At 43.6% G+C, this 20,927-nt stretch overlaps 1 protein-coding gene across 1 annotated transcript in view; it reads left to right on the forward strand.

Annotated features, from left to right (window-relative positions):
* Positions 1-20,927, forward strand: part of agbl4 (AGBL carboxypeptidase 4) — a 270,285-nt gene that overhangs the window by 227,720 nt on the left and 21,638 nt on the right. The window contains exons 7-9 of the mRNA XM_019896549.1: positions 13,608-13,697; positions 14,783-14,897; positions 16,594-16,705. Of these exons, the coding sequence (XP_019752108.1) occupies positions 13,608-13,697; positions 14,783-14,897; positions 16,594-16,705 (317 nt within the window). The remainder of the gene's footprint in view (positions 1-13,607; positions 13,698-14,782; positions 14,898-16,593; positions 16,706-20,927) is intronic.

Here is a 20,927-nt window from a genome sequence, read left to right on the forward strand (position 1 = left end):
ATACCCTTGTTTCTGTCTTTGTGTGAGGGGACATTTTTCTTTGTGTGGAAATTTGAACTGATCCACACAAGCAACGCTGTTACATTGGGTGTGTGTGTGTTTTTGTGTGTGTGTGTGTGGGTGTTGGTGTGTGTGTGATGTGATGTGTCCCAGCTGGCTCGCAGTAGACTGGCAGTGTGTTGATCCGAGTGTCAGTGGGACTGGGTGCCTCCTCGGCGAGCCCTCCTCTCCTCCGCCAAGCTGACAGACAAGGTCAGCGACTCATCTCGGCCCGTCTCTCCAAGCTAGTGACAGCCGTCCCTCAGGGAGAGAAACCACCGACAGCCCCCTGCTCCCTGGCACGCATGCAACGCCGCACAATTAATATTGCATCACCCTTTTCTAATCTGCTCCCTCTGAGCCCTCCCGGCTGAGGGGGTCTCGTCGGGGCGGGCGCGCTTCCCCGCCGCCTGCCCTCGCCCACGCGCTTCCCCGCCGCCTGACCTCGCCCATCTCTTCCAATAACGGCCAAAGAAGCAGCCGAAACATTATGAATACGAATATTTCTTTGTTTTGTGACAGTCTCGGTCGATATCGATGCATCTTCCTTATCTCTGTCGGAGTTTAAAGCGACCACATGTCTCTTTTAGGAGTTTCACTGCAACTTTGTTTGCAATGCAAACAGAATGAACTTCATCTCCCGCTGTTTTACAAACAGACTGCAGTTTATTGCTTTGTGGTTTTAAACTAATTTCCTCACTAAAAATTGCTTAATCTTACCATCGTTTCGCCTCAGTCGGGGCTCACATCTGCTGCTTCAGCTCCATATTGCACAGCCATCTTGTGATAACGACCGACCAAATCATTTCAGCATCTATCTATCTATCTATCTATCTATCTATCTATCTATCTATCTATCTATCTTTCTTTCTTTCTTTCTTTCTTTCTTTCTTATGGTTTTCTCACATTCCAAAAACAAAATTTCTGGCACTGCAATTCAATGCAGTTTTGCGGAAATCGACTGGAATAAGTCTGGGCCGGTGCGGTAGACACGTTTGCCCCGATGCGAGGGAAAGCTGGATTTGCCCATTTGCTAGAGTTTGCAAATGCAAACCAAGATAGCATTTAGCATCCACAGTTGCACAACCACACCGGCCACCAGATTGACTCGCGATGTTCAAACATTTTATTTTTTTTTTCTGTCGGAGAAGAGGGAGGAGCCCCGCCGCTTCTCCATGTGAAGCAACACCCACTATAGTTCCCCGCGCGAGACACGCACGGTGAAGGGATATTCCGAATTTGACCTTAGCTTTAGCTTTAGCTTTATTGAAGACTCTGAATTTTCCAGTGCTTTGAATGTGAACGTGAATGTTTTTTGTTAACTATATTTCCCCCTGTAATTGACTGGCGACAAGTCAAGAGTGGACCAAAGTTAGCTAGGATCGACTCGAGCTCACTCGCAAATCTAATCAGGACAATGTTGAGAAAGAGAAACTGGATGGATGGTTGGTTTGTGGTCTGCGCACAGACCCACACACACATAGATGGACAATAAGAGTATTGGAGTTTTTTTAATGTTTTTTTTTTTGTCCCCTCGATGCTCTTCAGCAACAGATGTAGAGAAATATCAGCTGACTGATACTTTTTATGTCTGTTCTTTGTCTCTGCTTTATCCCGTGTGTGTGTGTGTGTGTGTGTGTGTGTGTGTGTGTGTGTGTGTGTGTGTGTGTGTGTGTGTGTGTGTGTGTGTGCGCGCGCGTGTGGTAGTCTCTGTGAAGTCCTGCTTGTTCTGCAGGTTTGCCCCCACTACAAACATTTCGGCGATCAAAGGCATTGGAAAAGGCCTGCCACTTCAAACCACGTATCGTCTCACACAGATACAGTCCATTCCTTCCATCCGAATTCTTCTGGCCCTTCGTTGTCATGGCGACCGTGCGATCGCAGTCCAGCTCTCGTGCGTGCAGCGGAAGTCATGGGTTCAATTATCATTTTAGTGCTCATTTACAGTATTTTGATTTGGACAAGTTTGATTTCATGTGACTATTACAATGTCACTTCTCTCCACTGAGCCGGCAACATTTAAATTCTATGTGTGTAGATGGAGTATGACCGTCTCCCGGTAAATCCCCCATCCTCTCCCCCTTCCAGCATCTGTTCTCCTCGGTTTTTTTTTTTTTTTTTTTTTAGCGTGCATAAAAACTTCGCCCCAACCTACACTTTTGTTCAGCTATTCCAAAAGTCGTTTCATTTGTGGCAGTAAGCTTTGATGTTATCGCAGATGTTTGATGTCAGCTTTATCAGCGAGTTGCATTAACTACTGGTGTTATGCCGCATTTAAATCCTTTCAAGTTTACGTGAAGTGAGACGGGAGGATTGGAAACCGGAGGTGGTAGAATCACCTTTTTGCGGTGAGTTTAATTAAATTGGGTTAGTGATGTTTGACGATCTGTTAGTTCAACTTAAGTGAGAGTTCAAAATCAGCATGGATAGCTATGTTGTGATGCTGCGGATCCAGTTCCACATCTTTGGACCTAATCTGCTTTGTTAAAATATAAAACGGAGTTTTAGTTTATCCGAGCAAGACTACATTTTATCTCAAATATGAGATGCGATCCAGTGACAAGAAAAACAATATCCTTAGAATAGTGATTGTAAGAGCGAGAACCCACTCATTATGTGACATCTCACTGCTTTAGTATGCGAAGTATTCTACTTTGTGTTGACCAACACAGCACACTGCTCATTTAAAACACATCTGTCCGCTGACATCTGTCCATTTGACATCAAGATTTTCTTCTCCCGAACGAGACATGCCCACAATATGTGGCTCAGATGTCCTCAATGTTGAGCCCTCAAAACAGGAATATGTTATTGTAAATACTGAACATTGGAGAACGCTTACCACAATACATATATTGTGCGTGTGTGTGTGTGTGTGTGTGTGTGTAAGATGTTAGATTTTCACGCACGTGAAAATAGAATCAATTTGTTGACTTTTCTGTTTCAGTGCTTATTGATTTCATTGTTCATGTTCAAGCTAAAATATAGGTGCAGTCTAATATTGTCGGTGTTATTTTGTTTGTTGTGTCCCAGTGGCCAGTGGACTTGAACGCGGCGTTAAGTGGCTGCTAATGGCACAAACACGGCTGTGGGCTTAAGGTAGCAGAACGCCCATTAGGCCGATATGAACAAGGTAATGGCCTGTTACTAAACTGCGGAATGACATTGTCACTGCCGCCACGCTGACACCCCGTAACCGCGCATGTGACCTCCCTGCATGCGGACACACAAACAAACGCACAACGACAGGCAAAGTCCCCAGGCTGACAGTGAGTTCTTGTGTGAATTGTGAGGCGTAAAAAAAGCACGTCGACTGGAAACAGAAGCCAGCATCCTAATAGACATGGCCGGGAGGCGTGACCGCAGTTATTAAAGCCGGCTATGCTTGTTTACCTCCACTTGGATGCATTGTGCCTTCGAAATTATTTATAGGAGAGAAATAAAGGACTCCGCAGCACTCCTGTCAGTTTGTCCGTCGAACCGCTCGCTTCGGCTGATGAGTTTAGTTCCGGATTCTCTACCTTGAAAGTGGTCCCGATTAACTTTGTTGAAGCCACAAAAACACTGTCGCCACTGAACGTGTCATTATTGAGGAACTGAAATCTGATCATTGTTGCAACAGGTAGAGCTAAACTGGATCAATAATAAATTATATTTCTGCTATACTCTATGAAAAATAACGTGTCAGTTTACTGCATTTAGCTGCAATGGGAATGAACACACACACACACACACACACACACACACATCGGACTCGACATGCCTTCATGGGGCACGCGGAGGTGGCAATTTGTATATAGTTGTATGTATAGTTGTATGTATATAGTTTCTCAAGTGTCCTAGCTAACCAGGCTAACGGTATCTATTTTACATGAATCTTCACAACACATAGCTTATTTGAAAAATGGCTAACTGCTATGACTTGTATTACACACACACACACACACACACACACACACACACACACACACAATATATGTGTGTGTAATACAAGTATCAGTTCGCCATTTTTCAAATTAGCTTTGTGTTGTGAAGCTTCATGTAACATAGATACCGTTAGCCTGGTTTGCTTGGATACTTGAGAAACTATATAGTGTCCTATGTATATTTACTGTTAGGCCTATAAAAATAAGAAAAACAGTTGCTCATTCAGCTACATTTACAACAGCTTGCTGTTGTGAATTTCCATTTAATGCAGTTAAACGGTTAGCCTACCTTGCTAGAGTTTGCAAGCAGCTGAGCCAACAGTGCTCACAAACACAGTCTTGCTGTGGTTCAGCGATAGGGCGACACAGCCGGGGTACATCCCTGGGAAATCATTTCTCCCTCGGCTTTCTTCCTATTTGTAACTTGTCCTTTCAAGCAAGACGGCCCTTAAAGTTCAGTGGCCCATTCTTCAAAAAAGCCTATTACTGGCTGCTTGTGATTCTCTATCATGTGGCGCACAGACCAGCCATCTCTCCTTTTTATGTTTCCCTCCTCCCGTCATCTCTTTCTGAAGCCATGAGAAGAGACGTGCTTGGAGGAAAGGCCTGCGACCGCAGCCTTGAAACCGCCGGCAGCCTCCGCTGCCTTTGTGCAAGGCGTCTGGCAAAAAAAAAAAGGGCCCATTGTTTTTGATACTTGACAGGGCGCCAACTTTGACTCTCTTTCACAATATGTCTTGTGTGGCCCTCCGCGTCTGCCAAAACTGGCTCTCGGCATTAGACCTCTTGAACAAGCCGCAAGAGGTCTTTGAAGATGACACTAACAACAGTGGTCGAGTGCATACATTACCTCCATCTTTCCTGAGATATCTCAGTCTTTATGGTGTATTGTTTGATAAATGGATCTGATTTGTGCCATTAAGCAATGGGCTGACACATTAAGACACCATCTAATGAGAATTTAATGAGATCCAATACAAGCGCAATCGAAAACTCTGGCTTTACAAAGATAACGATACAACATAATGTGTTTATGTGTTTGTTGTTGGGCTTGCGTTGCTTTGCTTTCCACTTCATAGTCTCTGCTTTGCTGTGGAATTCCTTTTTTTTTTTTCGTTGCCCTCAGTCTCCTGTCCAATAAAATGAGTCTCTTTACAGTAGCCAATTTGCCCCAAACAGACTGTAGATCTTTTGTTCTTTTGGTGATGAGCAGTGTTTTGTTCGCGCTAAACATACCTTTTGAAAATATGGAGTTCAACCTTGACTTCATCATACAATAGCAAGTTTTCCCTTTTCTGTGTTAAGAATGTTTCAAGTTTTTAATATAAGGAAGATAAAGTTATAAAGCTTCTGTCTTGCCATCTTAACCCATAAGAGCCCAGACCCATTTTTCCAAAAAGTTTTGATGGGTTAAAATCAGACAAAAAGTTTTGAAAAAAGATACTGGGGAGTTCAAACTGTTTGTTACACTGGTGTCACTGTGGGCTCTTATGGGTTAACCCAATATCCCAGTCACGTGAAGAAAATGGGAGATTTTTGTCACATGTGCTAAATACCTGTTAGCATACTAGCAGCCTTCCTCATCGGTTTTCCTCTGGTCTTTTCATGAATTTTTCAAGGGGCAGCTACTTCTTTTATAATGTCAGTGTTGTGTCATATTTTCTCTTCCGTGTGTTCCATAGTACATTTAATGCCTTGGAAATTCTTTTGTACCCTTCTCCTGACGGATACCTTTGAACAATGAGATCCTTCGATGGTGTGGGAGCTCTCTGTGTACCATTCAGCTACATTTACAACAGCTTGCTGTAAAATGGGACTGCAAAAATGTCAAGAAAAGCCAACTAGAATGTTTGAACTTGATATGAAATTAACCAGAGACGCTTGAAATGGTGGCAGGTGTGTGCTGAGTCATATTTAAATGTAATCAGTTACTTCTGAATGAAGCCAGTTAGGGTGGGCACATATTTGGACCCACATTATTTCACCTTGTTTATCTATACTTCCCCCTTTCCAATTTTGTCGTACAGTTTATAGGTCATATTCATGGTCTATTTAATTTTTTTTATGTATTAGTCTCATTTTTATTGATATCACGAAACCTTCCGTTTAAACAGGGGTGTGTCGACTTTTGTATCCGCTGTCCCTAGTTTGTTTTCCAACTCCGTAACAATGTCAGTCAATATCAGACAATTCCATTAAATCTCAAGTCTCAACTTTAATTCATATATTAAGTGACATTTGAGATATAACCATGCCTCCACCTTTCATTATTAGCATAATTATAAAACCTTTCAGCACAGCATCCTCCTGCCGCTCGGATGCTCCTCTGCCGACATCACCGCATTTTCCTTCACACCCGCCCGTCGTCTGTGACCTCCGCTGTCATTGCAGGCGTCCTTGACGCGCACAAATCTCTCCGTTTCAGAGTGAGCAACCGTAAGGGGGCTTGATTGCAGCAAATTGATCCAGAATATCACTCCGAGCTTTTCATCTCACAGCCTCTTCATCTCCACTTAAGAGGCCCGCCATCACTTGTATTTACATGCCGTCTTCTCGAGGGTTCTTTCTCGGATGCAAAAACCTTCCCTCTTCTGTCGGTTTCCTTTAATTCTCACCCTTTCCGCAGTATTCCGATCCTCTTTAGCACTCCCTACTTTACACTGTGCTGTATGTCTGTCATGGTCATAGTCTGACCTCAACGCCTCTCTGCTTTTGATCATCCCCTGGTGATGCTCACCAGTCCAAGATGGCTGGCAGGGAGGCGAGTGTAGAAAGCGTACCGATAGATGAAGATCTAGTGAGGTACTCTAGTGGACTTTGAGTAACAGCACAGTGAGCTAGTTGATAGCAGTTAGTATTCTGCGGTTGGAGTTTTGAATCTCAGTCCCGGCTTTCAAATTGCGCGTGTGCTTGAATGTGTTTTCACCAAATATTCCAGCTTCTTCTCTCGTTCCAAAAGCGTGCATGCTAGCTTCATTGAGGACTTGGAATTGTCCATAGACAGGAATATAAAGTGTGAATGTTAATTGTTGTCTATGTGTGCGTTGCGATATTGGCTGTGATAGACTGCAGCTCGCCTGTGACCCAAAACAAAACGAGCGCTGTTGAAAACGCACGGACGTACACAAAACTCACAACCGTTTCTGGTCATATAGCAGCGTAGCCCTAGCTACTGTCTCGACTGGATATTTAACCGGATAGCACAATGAGATGTTGATTTTAGAGCCTTTATTCTTATTTCTCAGTGGTTGTCCATCGGAGAAAGGGGGCCTGAGTCTCGGAGGAGGTGCTCAGCTCTCATGAGGCTTGTCCAGGCTCGCTCAGCTGGGCAGTAAACTGAGTCTCGTGTCATTGCAAGGCTCTGTAGAAATTCAGCGGTGGGGAAAATTTACAGAGCTCACGCCCATCGTCGATATGACGCACTGAGCAGGAGGGGGGGCCCAAGCGTGTCTTGTTGCCGTCACTCTAAATTGAGGCTAATTTATTGCAACGTAAAAGTGCCGGAGCCGAGAAAGCGGCGAGGCAGAGACGTGGAGGCCTTGCTTTGTGACATGCAGTATAATGTGGCATAAAGCTGTGGCCAGTGTGGCATTGTGTTTTTATTGTATCCACATTCTCCAAGGCACAGTTTCTCTCCTCAAACCATTCCAAAGACCGAAATGGTTGTCGCCTCCATCGCGTTTGATGTCGTCTTGTTTGCATTTTACTGTCGCAGTTTTGTGTCCTTCAAGCTTCCGATTGCTAAACTTGTTTTAAAGCACCAGTAAGGAATTGTTTTGCCTTTCTCCTTGTACACTGACAAAAGGGTGGTTTACGTCTTTAAACATGCCAACTATTGAGCATTGCGGGGAGTAGCAATGTGTGAATGCCAACACCCGACCAACATCTGCTTTGAAATTGCATCATAAGCACATTTCAAGCAGTCTGCTTTTCACAATGGGCATCCTGACACCATGTCTAAAAGTGTCTGATTATGTCGTTCTACAATTTTGTGTAACAGTCTCTCCCAACCTTTATTTAGCCAAAGGGTTTCGCCGGAAGAAATGAAAGTAGAAGCCAAATTTCTTTCTTTCTTTTTTTTTGGACATGTGCTTTGCGATGGCATCACCGTTTTAGAGTGCCATGTTGTCGCAGTGTGCAAAAGCCCGACAAGGACCCGAGGATATATTCCACCAGGGGAAGTCAAGTCAAAAAAAATTTGGATGCACCTCCACTAGTCAAAACACGGTATTCTGATTAATATTGCATTTTTGGAATATGAGTTAAGCAGCATAATCCGGTCGTTTTTTATCCATCTCAGGGGGGCAGCCATTTTGCTACGACTGTACTGAAAATGACATTACGGAGCTCCATGGCTCAGGTAACGACCAATCACAGCCCAAACCCAGAAAACAGGTGAACGGTGATGGAACATGGACAAAACTCATCTTGAAAGAATTCCTGGCAGGTCTAACACAATTACACAATTAGTTCTCATCAATATGTACGAGCATTGTGTCCCAAATTATTTTCACTCTTGAAATCCTGAATAATTGATGTTTTAAATGTAGTGAATCTATGCAAAGTTGCCATTTCTGCATGAAGGTCTCGGCGGGTTAACCGCCTCATAAAAGTGATGACCAAAAGCTCCGTTTTAATTACATCACGTCACACCCAATTCCTGAATGTGAACCCGAAAGTTGCATGCATTGCTGCTGCACGCAAAGAGCTGACCAGCATATTCAGAAGTGACCTTGAGTATCTGTTACAGTTATATCGTTTTTTTTTTTCTCTTCCTTCCACGGCCACTTTGCTGCTCTGCGCCAATTTGCATATTTATCAGAGCTGATCGTACTTTGACATGCTTTCATATTCTTTTTTTTTTTTTCTTGCCGCTCAAGATGGAGCAGTAATGTTCCGTAGAGTGCTGCACGGGACAATGGCGGGTGAAAATGATGCTGAATGGGCATAATTTCGGTTTCTTTTCCTTTCACTCACTCAGTCATTGTCACAGCTTCCCCTCCCTTCCGTAAACCTTCACTTCCCTTTCTCAATTTTTAACTCTTCATGTTCTTTTTTTTTTTATACACCTTGACAGTCATGCACACCCAATTCACACAGCACACAGTAAAAATGGTTCAAAAACAAGCTCAATGTGCACTGTTGCCGTTGTTTTGCTGGTAAATTAAAATCTGAACATGACTTGTGTCGACTCAAACAAATGGTCTCCTTTCATCATAACAAAGCACTTGCGCAATTTCATCAGTTCCACGGCGCGCACAGCAGGGGAAGGAATTAATTTACACCACCACTGACAAACTTGTTTAACTAATCCATTAATCAACTAGAAATTATTCCGCAACTACCATCAACTTATCATTACTGTCGTTTATCAAGGGAAAATGTGTGTCAGATGCTAATTCTCACGGTTCAAACTTGCACATTTCCCTCTTCTTCAACAGGATTAGAATTTGTGTGTACTGCGGATGAACACGGTTAACTTTTTTAAAACGTCATCATCAAACAAAGACTTTAAAAAAAAAAGAAAAAAGAAAAGTGTTTCATTGACAACAAGCTCCATTTATTAGCGTAGCGTTTACGAAATTATTCACACGCTAGACTAAAGTGATTTTGGTGATTTAGTGATTGAGATATAATGAAAAATAGATTTTATATGTATATGCTGCCCAACATTTTTAATTCTAATTCTAATTCTATACATTCGATTGCTGTGTATTGAGAAATTAATATGGATAAAAATGTGTCAAAACATGAAAATTGCAATTGAAAACAAAATGTCTGTATCATATTCATTGAAAAGACAATTAAAAAAAAAAACTTTGGCTTGGGTATGACTCATTTTGGTCTTATCTGGATATTGATAAAAATATTAACCATACTGGGAACCCCTGTCGACTGATCTTGAGTGCCACCTACTGGTCCAGCAATACTTCTGCAATACTAGTGTCAAAATTGACCTTCACTTTATTTGTTCCCAAGCCTGAAACATCACATGTATGCATTTTATTCCATCTGCTACTTGCTTTTTGCCGGTCACCTCTGTGTGCTGAGTTGCCTATGGATGAGTGTGACTTCTTTTAGTGCTGCAATGCTTGGTTGGTGCCGAGCTGGAGACAGAACAATGCACAGAGAGGAGCACATAAACACAAAAAACCGACATGGGGAGCATTAGCCAGAACCCAGAGGAGACCATGTGATGCACACACACACACACACACACACACACACACACACACACACACACACACACACACACACACACACACACACACACACACACACATGCAGTGGATCTATTGTAAGTTCCACTTGCTTGCTGCAAGAAATTGTGTTGATGCAATAGCAAGGGCACACTATCCAGCGTGATGAGGGAGGTTATCTCTGGTCCAAAATTTTGTGTGGGGGGCACAATATTTCAAGAGAGGACAACATGTACATTTTTTTTCGTTTACTGTATTTCTTGCGAGAAATTGACATGCAGGGAACTATATAGGTCCAGTGGTTAGAGCGTCGACCTCACAGCACATAGGTGCACGGTTCGATTCCGGCTACAGCCTCCCTGTGTGGAGTTTGCATGCTCTCCCCGGGCCTGTGTGGGTTTTCTCCGGGTGTGAGTGTGAGCGCAGATGGCTGTTCGTCTCCGTGTGCCCTGCGATTGGCTGGCAACCGGTTCAGGGTGTCCCCCACCTAATGCCCGAAGATGGTGAATCGGTCTCAGGGGTTCGATGATAAATTTAGTTCGCTTAATCGTCAACGTGTGATTGTTGTGATAGTACGTTGTGTGAATTTTTTTGGGGTGTTTTTTTGAATACATGCTAACTTTGTCGAGCAAAAAAAGAAAGCGGTCGGACGAATATGTACAACATGGATTCACATGCATCACGGAACGTGATGGGACTCAGTGTTTGTAAGGCCAAGTTGAGCAACTCAAAAATGAAGGAACACTTCTTGAATCATATTTTAATTTTTCCCGAATGAAGGGTTCGGTGAAAGCGTTGGATATGTCTAAATACTGGTTGCTTAGGGGCTGGTAACCCCCCCCCCCCCAAACACCACGTAACTAAACTTTCTGTATTCTCCGTTTTATGATGGGTAACAAAGCTGTTTTTTACAACAACACATTCCCACTGGTGTTCCTGCATCAGAGGCTTGTTTGGTAAGCTCAGGTCGAGGCCCGCGTATAAAATTTCGATGCGATGGAATTTCATAGATGCCGCGTTCCCAACCACAGCTCGGAGCTGCGAGCGCTCACATTTACGGCAAAAGAGCCTGCCCCACTCCATCGCGGCTCCTGAATGGCAAAGCCATTTGTCTCTGTGAAGGGCAAAGAGGGGGGAAAAAAAGTCCAATAAAATCTGAAAGAAACTACTTACAGTAAATGGGGCAACATTTTTGGGGCGCTGGGCGGGGTGTTTACAACCTCGCTCAGACATACACACACACACACACACACACACACACACACGCACACACACACACACACACACACACACTCACTGCTCTGATGTTAAATTGCAATTAAGAAGAAGGACAAGTGCTTAGCCTTTAGCTAATTAGCATTTTCTCCACTCAGCAGAAAGAGGTGGGAGAATCAATATGATATTAAGTTTGTGTGTAGCAATGAGGCCCACATCCACTGGCATCAATTAGCAAAAGATTAGAGGAGAAATACCGGTGAGAAAATAGCAACACCTCGGTGCTTTTCGACTTGTATTTATTTTTGCGCTTTGTTTTCTTAGAAAAAGATACTCACTCTGGCGCTCACTGAAATACTTGGAAAATTAAAAGAAATTCACATGGAAAAAAAAAATCAAAGGTCGAACCCACGAATTATTGCATCATATGGCTTTTCTTTTACTTGATTTCATCAGAACTTTTTTTTGTCATGATCATCCTTACATTTCTTTAATGTGCTGCATGAGAGAAATCACACTTGTTCCACCGCCTTATTATTCAAACACTGAAAATTATATTTAACCAGGCAATTAATCAACCGGAAATTATTCTGCAACTACCATTAAGTTGTCATTTATGTCGTTTATCAAGTTACCAAAAAATAAAAAATAAAATGTCAGATGATAATTCCTGCTGTTCCAAATGTGCATGTTTTTTCCTCATCACCTTGATACGAATATACATTGCGAATGAATACATTTACATTAACTCAAGCAAATGTATATATTCCCATTTCAGCCAAAATGTTTCATCTTCCAGTTATCGGAGCCCTTGCAAAATTTAAGCAACATTTTTTTCCGCATTCATCATTCCTATGATAATAATCAACGGTGCATGGATTAAAAAAAAAAAAAAAAAAAGCTCCAAATAAGTTATATTACGAATAACTACTTTATAATATTATTCCAACAAACTTGTGAAACCAACCTTAACAATGACCTAGTTGCAACTATCGTCAAGTAATCATGAACGTCATTTGTCCGTGCTGTATCCGGAGCTCATTTTAAATACTTGGTCACAAACACGATTGAATTTTTACACTTTTCTGTTCTACCTGAGTCATTATATGCATACAATTGATTCAGTAAATCCCCTCCATCGCGAGTTCCGTTTTGCAATCCTCCTGAAGAGATTAGAAGGAGATTCTTGAATGTCTCAATCCTGAGATGGGTCTATAATTTGATAAGAAGAAGGCATCCGACATTCACTTCTTTTAGAAGGCGCTTGATGGCAGCTGCTTTCAGGGGTTCATGTTTTCCCCCTGCGTGCGTGGGTTTTCTCCGGGTACTCCAGTTTCCTCCCATATTCCAAAAACATGCACGGCAGGCTGATTAAACACTCTAAATGGTCCCGAGTGTGATGGTTGCTCGCCTATGTGTGCCCTGCGATTGGCTGGCAACCGGTTCAGGGTGTCCCCCGAATACATATGCCCCAGCATGCCCCGCGCCCCTTGTGAGGATAAGCGGATCAGAAAATGGATGAATCGATGGATGAAGTCGGCAATTCATTATTTTCTGTAACTCGGCTACCACAGATTGCACAATAGTTTAGAAAAAGTCAAGATGCTCTTGAATCAAGACAGCTGGTTGATGTTTTCATCTGCCGAATCGATTCCACTTAATCTGAATTTGATGCTGTATATTGGGATGTCATACATTTGTTAGTTTGCAAATTGCGATTTGTTGACCGGAAATACAGGGATCGGCCTGCTGTGATACTGTTTCTAGAACAATTTTGCGTTATCCATTGCTCTTCTTGCTCTCTCTCTCTCTCTCTCTCTCTCTCTCACTCTCTCTCAATATATTACATGCTTTAGAGTTTGTATTAATTTCAAGACCATTTACAAATCTTTAAAAAAAAAAAAAAATGAGTGCCATGGCTGCTGTCAAGAATGAGTATTTAAATGGGGTATTTCTATCTTGGAGATATCATTTATTGACCACTTCTTATTATCAAGCCGCGCGATCCTTTTGTTGAATTATCTCTGCCCAGATTGATGTTTGAATCAAGTGTATCTGGCCCAGAAAAGACGAGCCAGGTTAGCTTGACCCGGAGTCTTGCACACTGCTATGCTACGTCTATCTGAGTCGAATTCTATTATAGAATAATAATAGCAATGTTGACGCCAAGGTTTCAAGATGGTAGGTGACTCGCATGCCTGTGCTTTTCTGTCTTTCTGCGCCGTAGACCAGCTGAGTGGAGGAAGAGAGAAGAAGCTGGTGTTCCTCACAGCTCGCGTTCACCCTGGAGAGTCTCCTGCCTCGTTTGTCTGTCAAGGTAAGCTCCTGCTCTCATTCGGGGAGTGATTGAAATGCTGTGGCATTGGTCTCGCGGGTGTTTGACAAAGCCAAGAATTTCATCAGCCAAATGTGCAAGTAAGAAACGCACGGCAGTAAATTGTATTGTAAATATTGTTTCTTTGGCATCGGAGTGTAACGATATGACCGCAAAGAAGTATTAAGGCTGCACTGAAGAGGAAGAAAATACGAATACATCAACATTGTGGCCCTTACTTGTGTGTGTCTGAATCAGTCACTCTGGATGTCGTCCACTTAAGTAAATGCCTCATTTTATCATTAAGGTCGTGAATGTAAGTTCATAGACGCTATGGCTCACAAATGGATGTTGAAGATCCCATTTAAACCTGGCGGCTAACGAAAACAGCAGCCCCCACAGAGGTTTATCTCCCCAGGGATTCAGCTATGTAATTCTAATCATTTTAAATATTTGTTGGAAATAGTTTTTCTTTTTTTGGGGGGGGGGGGTGATTGATCGCTAGATAGATAGATCTTTCATACTGTAAGTGACGCTTTCAGAAAGTAAAGCGCGAAGTATCTTTGTTTGTATGCGTTAGTGGTGCATAGAATGTCAGCACCTCATGGCCAAGTGATGTTGTTTTGACTCTTGAGCTTGCTGTGCTCGCAACTAATAAAAGAGCTGGAAACATTTTGCACCTTTGGGAAATTCTCTCCTTGAAAGACAATTTCTGCTGGATTTTTTTTTTTTTTTTTTTTTTATGACTTTTCCTCCCAGCTGCTCTGATCCAACTCAGGTGATGGGGCAGGTTCCACTCTTGACTCGTGAGCCTCCCATACAGTTGTATTTTCTTCACCATCTGCTCCGTGCCATTTGTATCGATTTAGACTCCCATTGCTGCCGAATTCTGACGGTGCCCCCTCGATGTCCTTCACTCTTCTTTTGTTTCTTAAAAACTTAATTAACTGGGCCTGTCTTTAGCTTTCAATTGAAGTCAATTTCACTTTGTATGTGCGTGTGTGTGTGTGTGTGTGTGTGTGTGTGTGTGTGTGTGTGTGTGTGTGTGTGTGTGTGTGTGTGTGTGTGTGTGTGTGTGTGTGTGATAGGTTTGATTGACTTCCTGGTGAGCCAGCACCCTGTAGCTCAGCTCCTCAGAGATTATGTGATCTTTAAAATCGTCCCCATGCTGAATCCCGATGGAGTGTATCTGGGCAACTACAGGTACCCACACACCCGAACACAGCGTCGTGACTACACAAAAGCAAAAAATAAAAATAAAAACCACAAACATATGAATCCCCAATTTCAATGCGACGGTAAATTAAATACAGCTCACATATTCCACCGTTTTATTTCCCACGACTTGAGCTAATATCCTCTTAACTCCACCTTCAGGGAGCCTAATGAATTCATAGAACTCACAGCAGTGCATTTGTTCAAATCGTATGTGGCCGTGGGGCTATTCTCTTTGCCCATCCGCGGTCTCCTCCCCTTTGTCTTTTTAACACTATTGCTGCAGCTCTGTAGGCATCCGTCTGCCGTCTATTCGCTCCTCTTTCCCTTCTTCATAATTGCCTTTTACTTAATGTGCTCAGCCGCAGGAATATTAATGCATGCCGAGATAGGCATCAACATGTTCCCCGTGTGCGTGAGTGAGCGACATCTAGTGGCCGGACGCTCAAACTGCTTCCAAAAACATTTGCAGGCCGCAGTGACACGCCGTCATTTGCCGTGATTGGTGAGGGCCGGAGTACTTCTTTTTTTTTTTCCTGTCTTGTGAGCTCACTTCTCAAAGAAAGCAGTGATAAGTATATTGACAGAAGATGATGAATGATAGGCCGCACCTCACCAATCACACATCGCGGACCCTCACAAACACGCCGTCGACTCTCCCAACGCCACCCCGGCTGATCGTAGCGCGGAGTAGATGGCGATGGATGCATGCAGAGCAAAAGAATCAATGGCAGTTAACCTGGAATGAGTATTTTGTTCACGGCCGGCTGCTCGACTCATTTGGCTGTGCAGTATCAGTAACTCCCGTGTGGCTAACAGCTTCCGTAAATGTCAGAGATACAGAGGAGATACAAGATGACAACAAACAAGGGCAGCTCAGAGAACACCTATAAATATACCTCATCATTTGCGAGCTGTTGCTAACGCTTAGGACGGCGTTTCTCAGACTGTAGTTGAGAGAAGGCTCACCAAAAAAAAAAAAAAATCTTAACCAGAGATGAATGTGAACTTTTCGACATAACTTTTGTTTTTTTTTTGCGGTGACTTCGGATTTATGCTCCGTTTTTTTTCTCTAGCACATCAGATTTCCATAATAAAAATAATATCAATGTTAATATGTAATATTGCCAAATATTAGGGTTCAGTTCAGCAACAGGTGTTTTTTTTTTTTCCTGAAATGTTGTAGCTGTAAATTACAACACAAACCGTGTTGTGTAAGCTTTGAGTGAACAAACTTAAAAACGAAAAATGAAAATATTTGGGAAAACAACTGATGTGCAAGGAAACAAAAGACATTTTTGAAATCAGTATCAAAAAAGACATTGAGGGACACATAAGGCAATCTCTGACTAAAATTTGCCGTTGGCCAGTGGAACGGACATTCAGCTTTTGGGTGAAATTTGAAAATAAGTCATGAACCGAAATGCACTGTCGCCTTTACAGATGTACTTCATTTGACCTTCTTTAAATCTTTTTGAAAGCACATTTCCAGCTGTTCAGTGTTTTGCTAGTTGTTGTTTATTTATTTATTTATTTGTTTTGCTGTTCTCGAACAACACAAGACGTGTTAGATCCAACCCTGGACATTTCCTGGTTCAGTTAGAATCGGTGTGGGCAAAAGTCCTTTACATCACGCTGTTCACATTTTGACAGGAAAGATTTATTTACTTTTATTCCCCCCCAGGTCTTCACTGATGGGCTTTGATCTCAATCGCCACTGGCAAGACCCCTCTCCGTGGGCACACCCCACACTTTATGCTGTCAAGCAACTCATTGTGCAGATGAGCCAAGACCCGGTGAGTATACTCATACACACACACACACACACACACACACACACACACACACACACACACACACACACGAGAGAGAGAGAATCTGCACAGTCAATATTTTTTTCTTCTAGAAATCCACTCAGAACATGCCTGCGACTGCCACTCTTGGGATTCACTGTTTGAGAATCACTGATATTATTCCTGCGCCAAATTGTAATCACCAGCGTGAAGAAGTAAATACAGTATATGCAATTTCCGCTACAGCTCGAGCTGAAAAGTGTTTGAATTTGACCTTGGAGTGGGTCCGTCCCCGCGTACATTCCATCGTGGTCGTAGCTTAGCCTGATGAGCCAAGGACTGTGCGCCGTCTCCCTGCTTGGTTCAGCATGTTTCCCCCAATCTTGTTTGTGCTTGTGTGCTGTGGGGAGCAGGATAGGCTCGTCAGCACCTCCAGAATGTCAGCGTGGCTCTCCTGACCATTCAGAACGTTTTACTCAAGCAAGTTTCTTTGCTTTCACTTGCTACTTTTTTTTTCCCCCCCCCTCTCCGATTATAGCGAGGCTGTCAAAGGGAAACGACGCAGGCCAGTTTTTTTTTTCACCTCTTTGTTTTTTATGGTAATTATAAGCAGAGCAGCAGGTTGGTGGGATTACTGAAGGTCAGTAAATGTCCTGGGAATACTCTAGCCTTTTGTACACTCGCCTAAGCCAGATAAGAGAGGCAGCGGTCAGGGGCGGGACGAGGGGCACGGCAGAGATGTGGTGAGGTGCGGGGTTGGCATCGTGAAGATTAACCTTTTTCCCCTCCAGCGCTGCCACTCTGATCGATAAACTCTGTCATGACAGCGGGATCCACTCGCTGCTGTCATTCACAGATGGCTGGCGAAACATAACCAACCGCGTGCGCACACCAAGGTTGATAGGGATACGGTGAACAAAACTGATGGGATCACTAAAATTAACATTGAAAAGACATTTTCGATCATGATATAAAAAACAAAACAAACAAACAAAAAAAACCTGAACCGCTTTTTCAAAAAAGAAAACTTCCTTCCTGTGCATCTGTAATACTGTGCGTTTATTCTGAAACGATTTGGAGTATAATATAAAAACCATCAATGGTGCCATATAACCCCACAGTTTTTATTTTGTTATTTTGACGTGTGTGTTTGGAATCAGTGTAACGATAGTGACTGCTGAGCCCATCCCCTCGGCCTTCAAAGTCTCGCCAGCGCCCACTTGGAAGGCTCAGAAGTTGAAGTTTGACAAACGTACTTCTCGGTGCTGGCACTGGGCAGTGGCTGTCCATGTCCTGATAATATATCCATCCATCCATTTTCAGATCTGTTTTATCCTCACAAGGATCACGGGGGGTGCTGGAGCCCATCCCAGCCATCTTCGGACAATAGGCGAGGGACACAATGAACCGGTTGGCAGCCAATCGCAGGACACACACAGACGAATAATCATCCGTGCTCACACTCACACCCAGGGACAATTTTGAGTGTTCAATCAGCCTGCCATGCATGTTTTTGGAATGTGGGAGGAAACCGGAGTACCCGGAGAAAACCCACACAGGCACGGGTAGAACATGCAAACTCCACACAGGAAGGCCGGAGCCGGGATCAAACCCACGACCTCTGCGTTGTGAGGTCGACGCGCCAACCACTCGACCACTGGACCGCCCCTAATATATACATATATACATATATTTTTTTTGTGATGGTCCACTTGAGTCGGTTTCGTCCGCATTGTTCTTCATGTGGCGGGTCAAAGACCACATTTGCCAGGTGGGGTCACTGTAATTTTTTCTGCCATTTTTTTTATCACCATGTATATTGTCAGTCGACCATTTTTAAACTGACCCCTCTCCAATTGACACTTTTGATACCTCGCTGCCATCTTCTCTCCATTTCTGTGGCTAATCACCTCCACAGCCTCCTCCAAGACCCCCCTGATAATTGCCTTCAGTCTTACAGAGTTAATTTGGACATTCGGTTTAAGGCAGTCTCTTCACGTCTGTCTGTTTGTCTGTCTTGCCGCAGCCGGTTAATCCCATTAGTTCCACTCCTCGTGTGGCGCGCCGTCGCGCCAGTGTCAATGCCAGCTGCGCTGCCAGGAGGCCTCCGTACCGCTGCCCTCCACTCATGCTCATCTCACACAGCAGGCACAAGGGTCCACCAGGGCCGGGGGCTCCATTAACACGAGATCAGCAGCAGTTATGGCAGCGCGGTTGGCCCGAGATAACAATGGCCCTCCCTCACTGGCAGCTAAATCAGTTTGATTATTTGTCAAGTGAAGACTATGGGAATAGGAGGGTGCCGGAATGGGGGAGAAAAGGTCCAATTTCCAGGTAATTTGTCACGCTATAACCAAGAATTACAACACAAACAAGACAGCCGAAACAAAAAGCAGCAGACAGTCAGAGGATTGATCTGCAGTGTTATGTGTCCCTATACTCAGATCTTAGAGCGCAGCTCAACAGGATGTCGCCGCACTCTCCACATGGAAGCGTCCACAAATGACAAGCCAAATAAATAAATAAAGCACTTACTGCGAGAAAATAACGGATGGTCCTTCAATTCCTGCCAGAAGGCAACAGGTGGTGTTTGACAAACTGAATTCTTGAGTCAGCCAGGAGACGAAAAAAATTCCTGTGACATCCTCTGAAAGTAGCGTTCCGGGATTTTTTTTTTTCTTTTTCGATGACACATTCGCCAATGTGTTGGTAAGATTTTGTTACGTCTGATGAAACCGAGCTTGAACGTTTTGACCTTAGTTATAAAAGTTATATTTGGCTCTAGGGTGGCCCGGTGGGGGCGTGGTTAGCGCGTCCACCTCACAGTGCAGAGACAGTGGACTTTGCATGTCCTCCCAGTGCCCATGTGGCTTTTCTCCGGGTACTCCGGTTTCCTCCCACATTCCAAAAACATGCATAGCAGGCTGTTTGAACACTCTAAATTGTCCCGAGGTGTGAGTGTGAGCGTGGATGCTTGTTGGTCTCTGCTCTGCGATTGGCTGGCAACTGGTTCAGGGTGTCGCCTGCCTACTGCCCGAAGGCAGCTGCGATAGGCTCCAGCACCCCCCGCGACCCTTGTGAGGATAAAGCATATCGGAAAATGGATGGATGGATGTTTGGCTCTAAAACAACATCACCGTCACCATCATGCTCCTGACTAAAGAAATACGACACTTGGTGTAAAGCATGTTTGTGGCAGCCTCGCGCTTTGAGGCTGTTTTCATCTGGCAGTTACTTGGGCCTGAGTCAAGGTGGGAATTATGTAACATAACTAGTTCATTGTGTGATTGTTGACAACCTCGAAACCACATATTTCAGGACACAACTTCGGACCCCCGACATGGAAAGTAAATGGAAATTGGCCATTAATACCTGCAGTGCAAAGGCATCGTTGTGCATGATGATCACAATGAAACTACTTTGAATGATATCATCTCGTTCAAAGCCTGTGAAACGCACCGGTATTTATTTGGAATACTTGTAAACATCCCAGTCATACCTCTCATCGGCTTCCATCTGAAGGCAAAGCTGTTTGATGAAATTCCATCATTTACCATCTGCGGCTGAGCGTTGGTCAGCGGCAAAAAGTGGCTGAACGAATCAGTGATGCAAAGAGCCATAATCTGTTCCCCAGCTTGCGTGTTGTTTTGTTTTGAAAGAGAGAAATGGAGAGGGATAAAAGGGAGAAGGGGGAGAGAAAAAAAAAAAACAGAAACACGTCCGGAGAAACAAATGGACCCATCTCTTTGGTAAAGCATCGCTTTTCCAGCTCATTTATCAAATGCAGAAGAAGAATTCTGTTTGATTGGCTGATTACCAAAAGCATTCATCACTGCCTGATGCTTCCCCACCAATTTGACAGTGCCATTTTGGATAATTTGTTAAAGATGACACAGAGGTCGTCGTTGCGCTGACCTTTTTAATATTAGAAAATTAATTTTCTCCCCAAAACAAATACATTTGGTGCTGTCAAGGCGCGGTGATGAATTTTGCACCTTGAAATCCCTCCAAACGCTGACCTTCCTAACTACTGCGTATTTTCTCTTCTTGGTTCTCCACTTTTCTTTGTTGAACACTTCTATTTGCATGATGCGTCAAGCTGAAGACCTCTGTGATGATTGTGTTTGTTTAACCCCCCCCCACCCGCTTCTACGCGTTAAAATGTCCTCTGGTGTCTGCCAAACATTTCTTAAGCCGTTTTGGAGAGAGCCAACCCCCCCCCCCC

This window comes from Hippocampus comes, unplaced genomic scaffold (assembly GCF_001891065.2).
Source record: "Hippocampus comes isolate QL1 unplaced genomic scaffold, H_comes_QL1_v1.1 scaffold22, whole genome shotgun sequence".
Taxonomy (NCBI): Eukaryota; Metazoa; Chordata; class Actinopteri; order Syngnathiformes; family Syngnathidae; genus Hippocampus; species Hippocampus comes.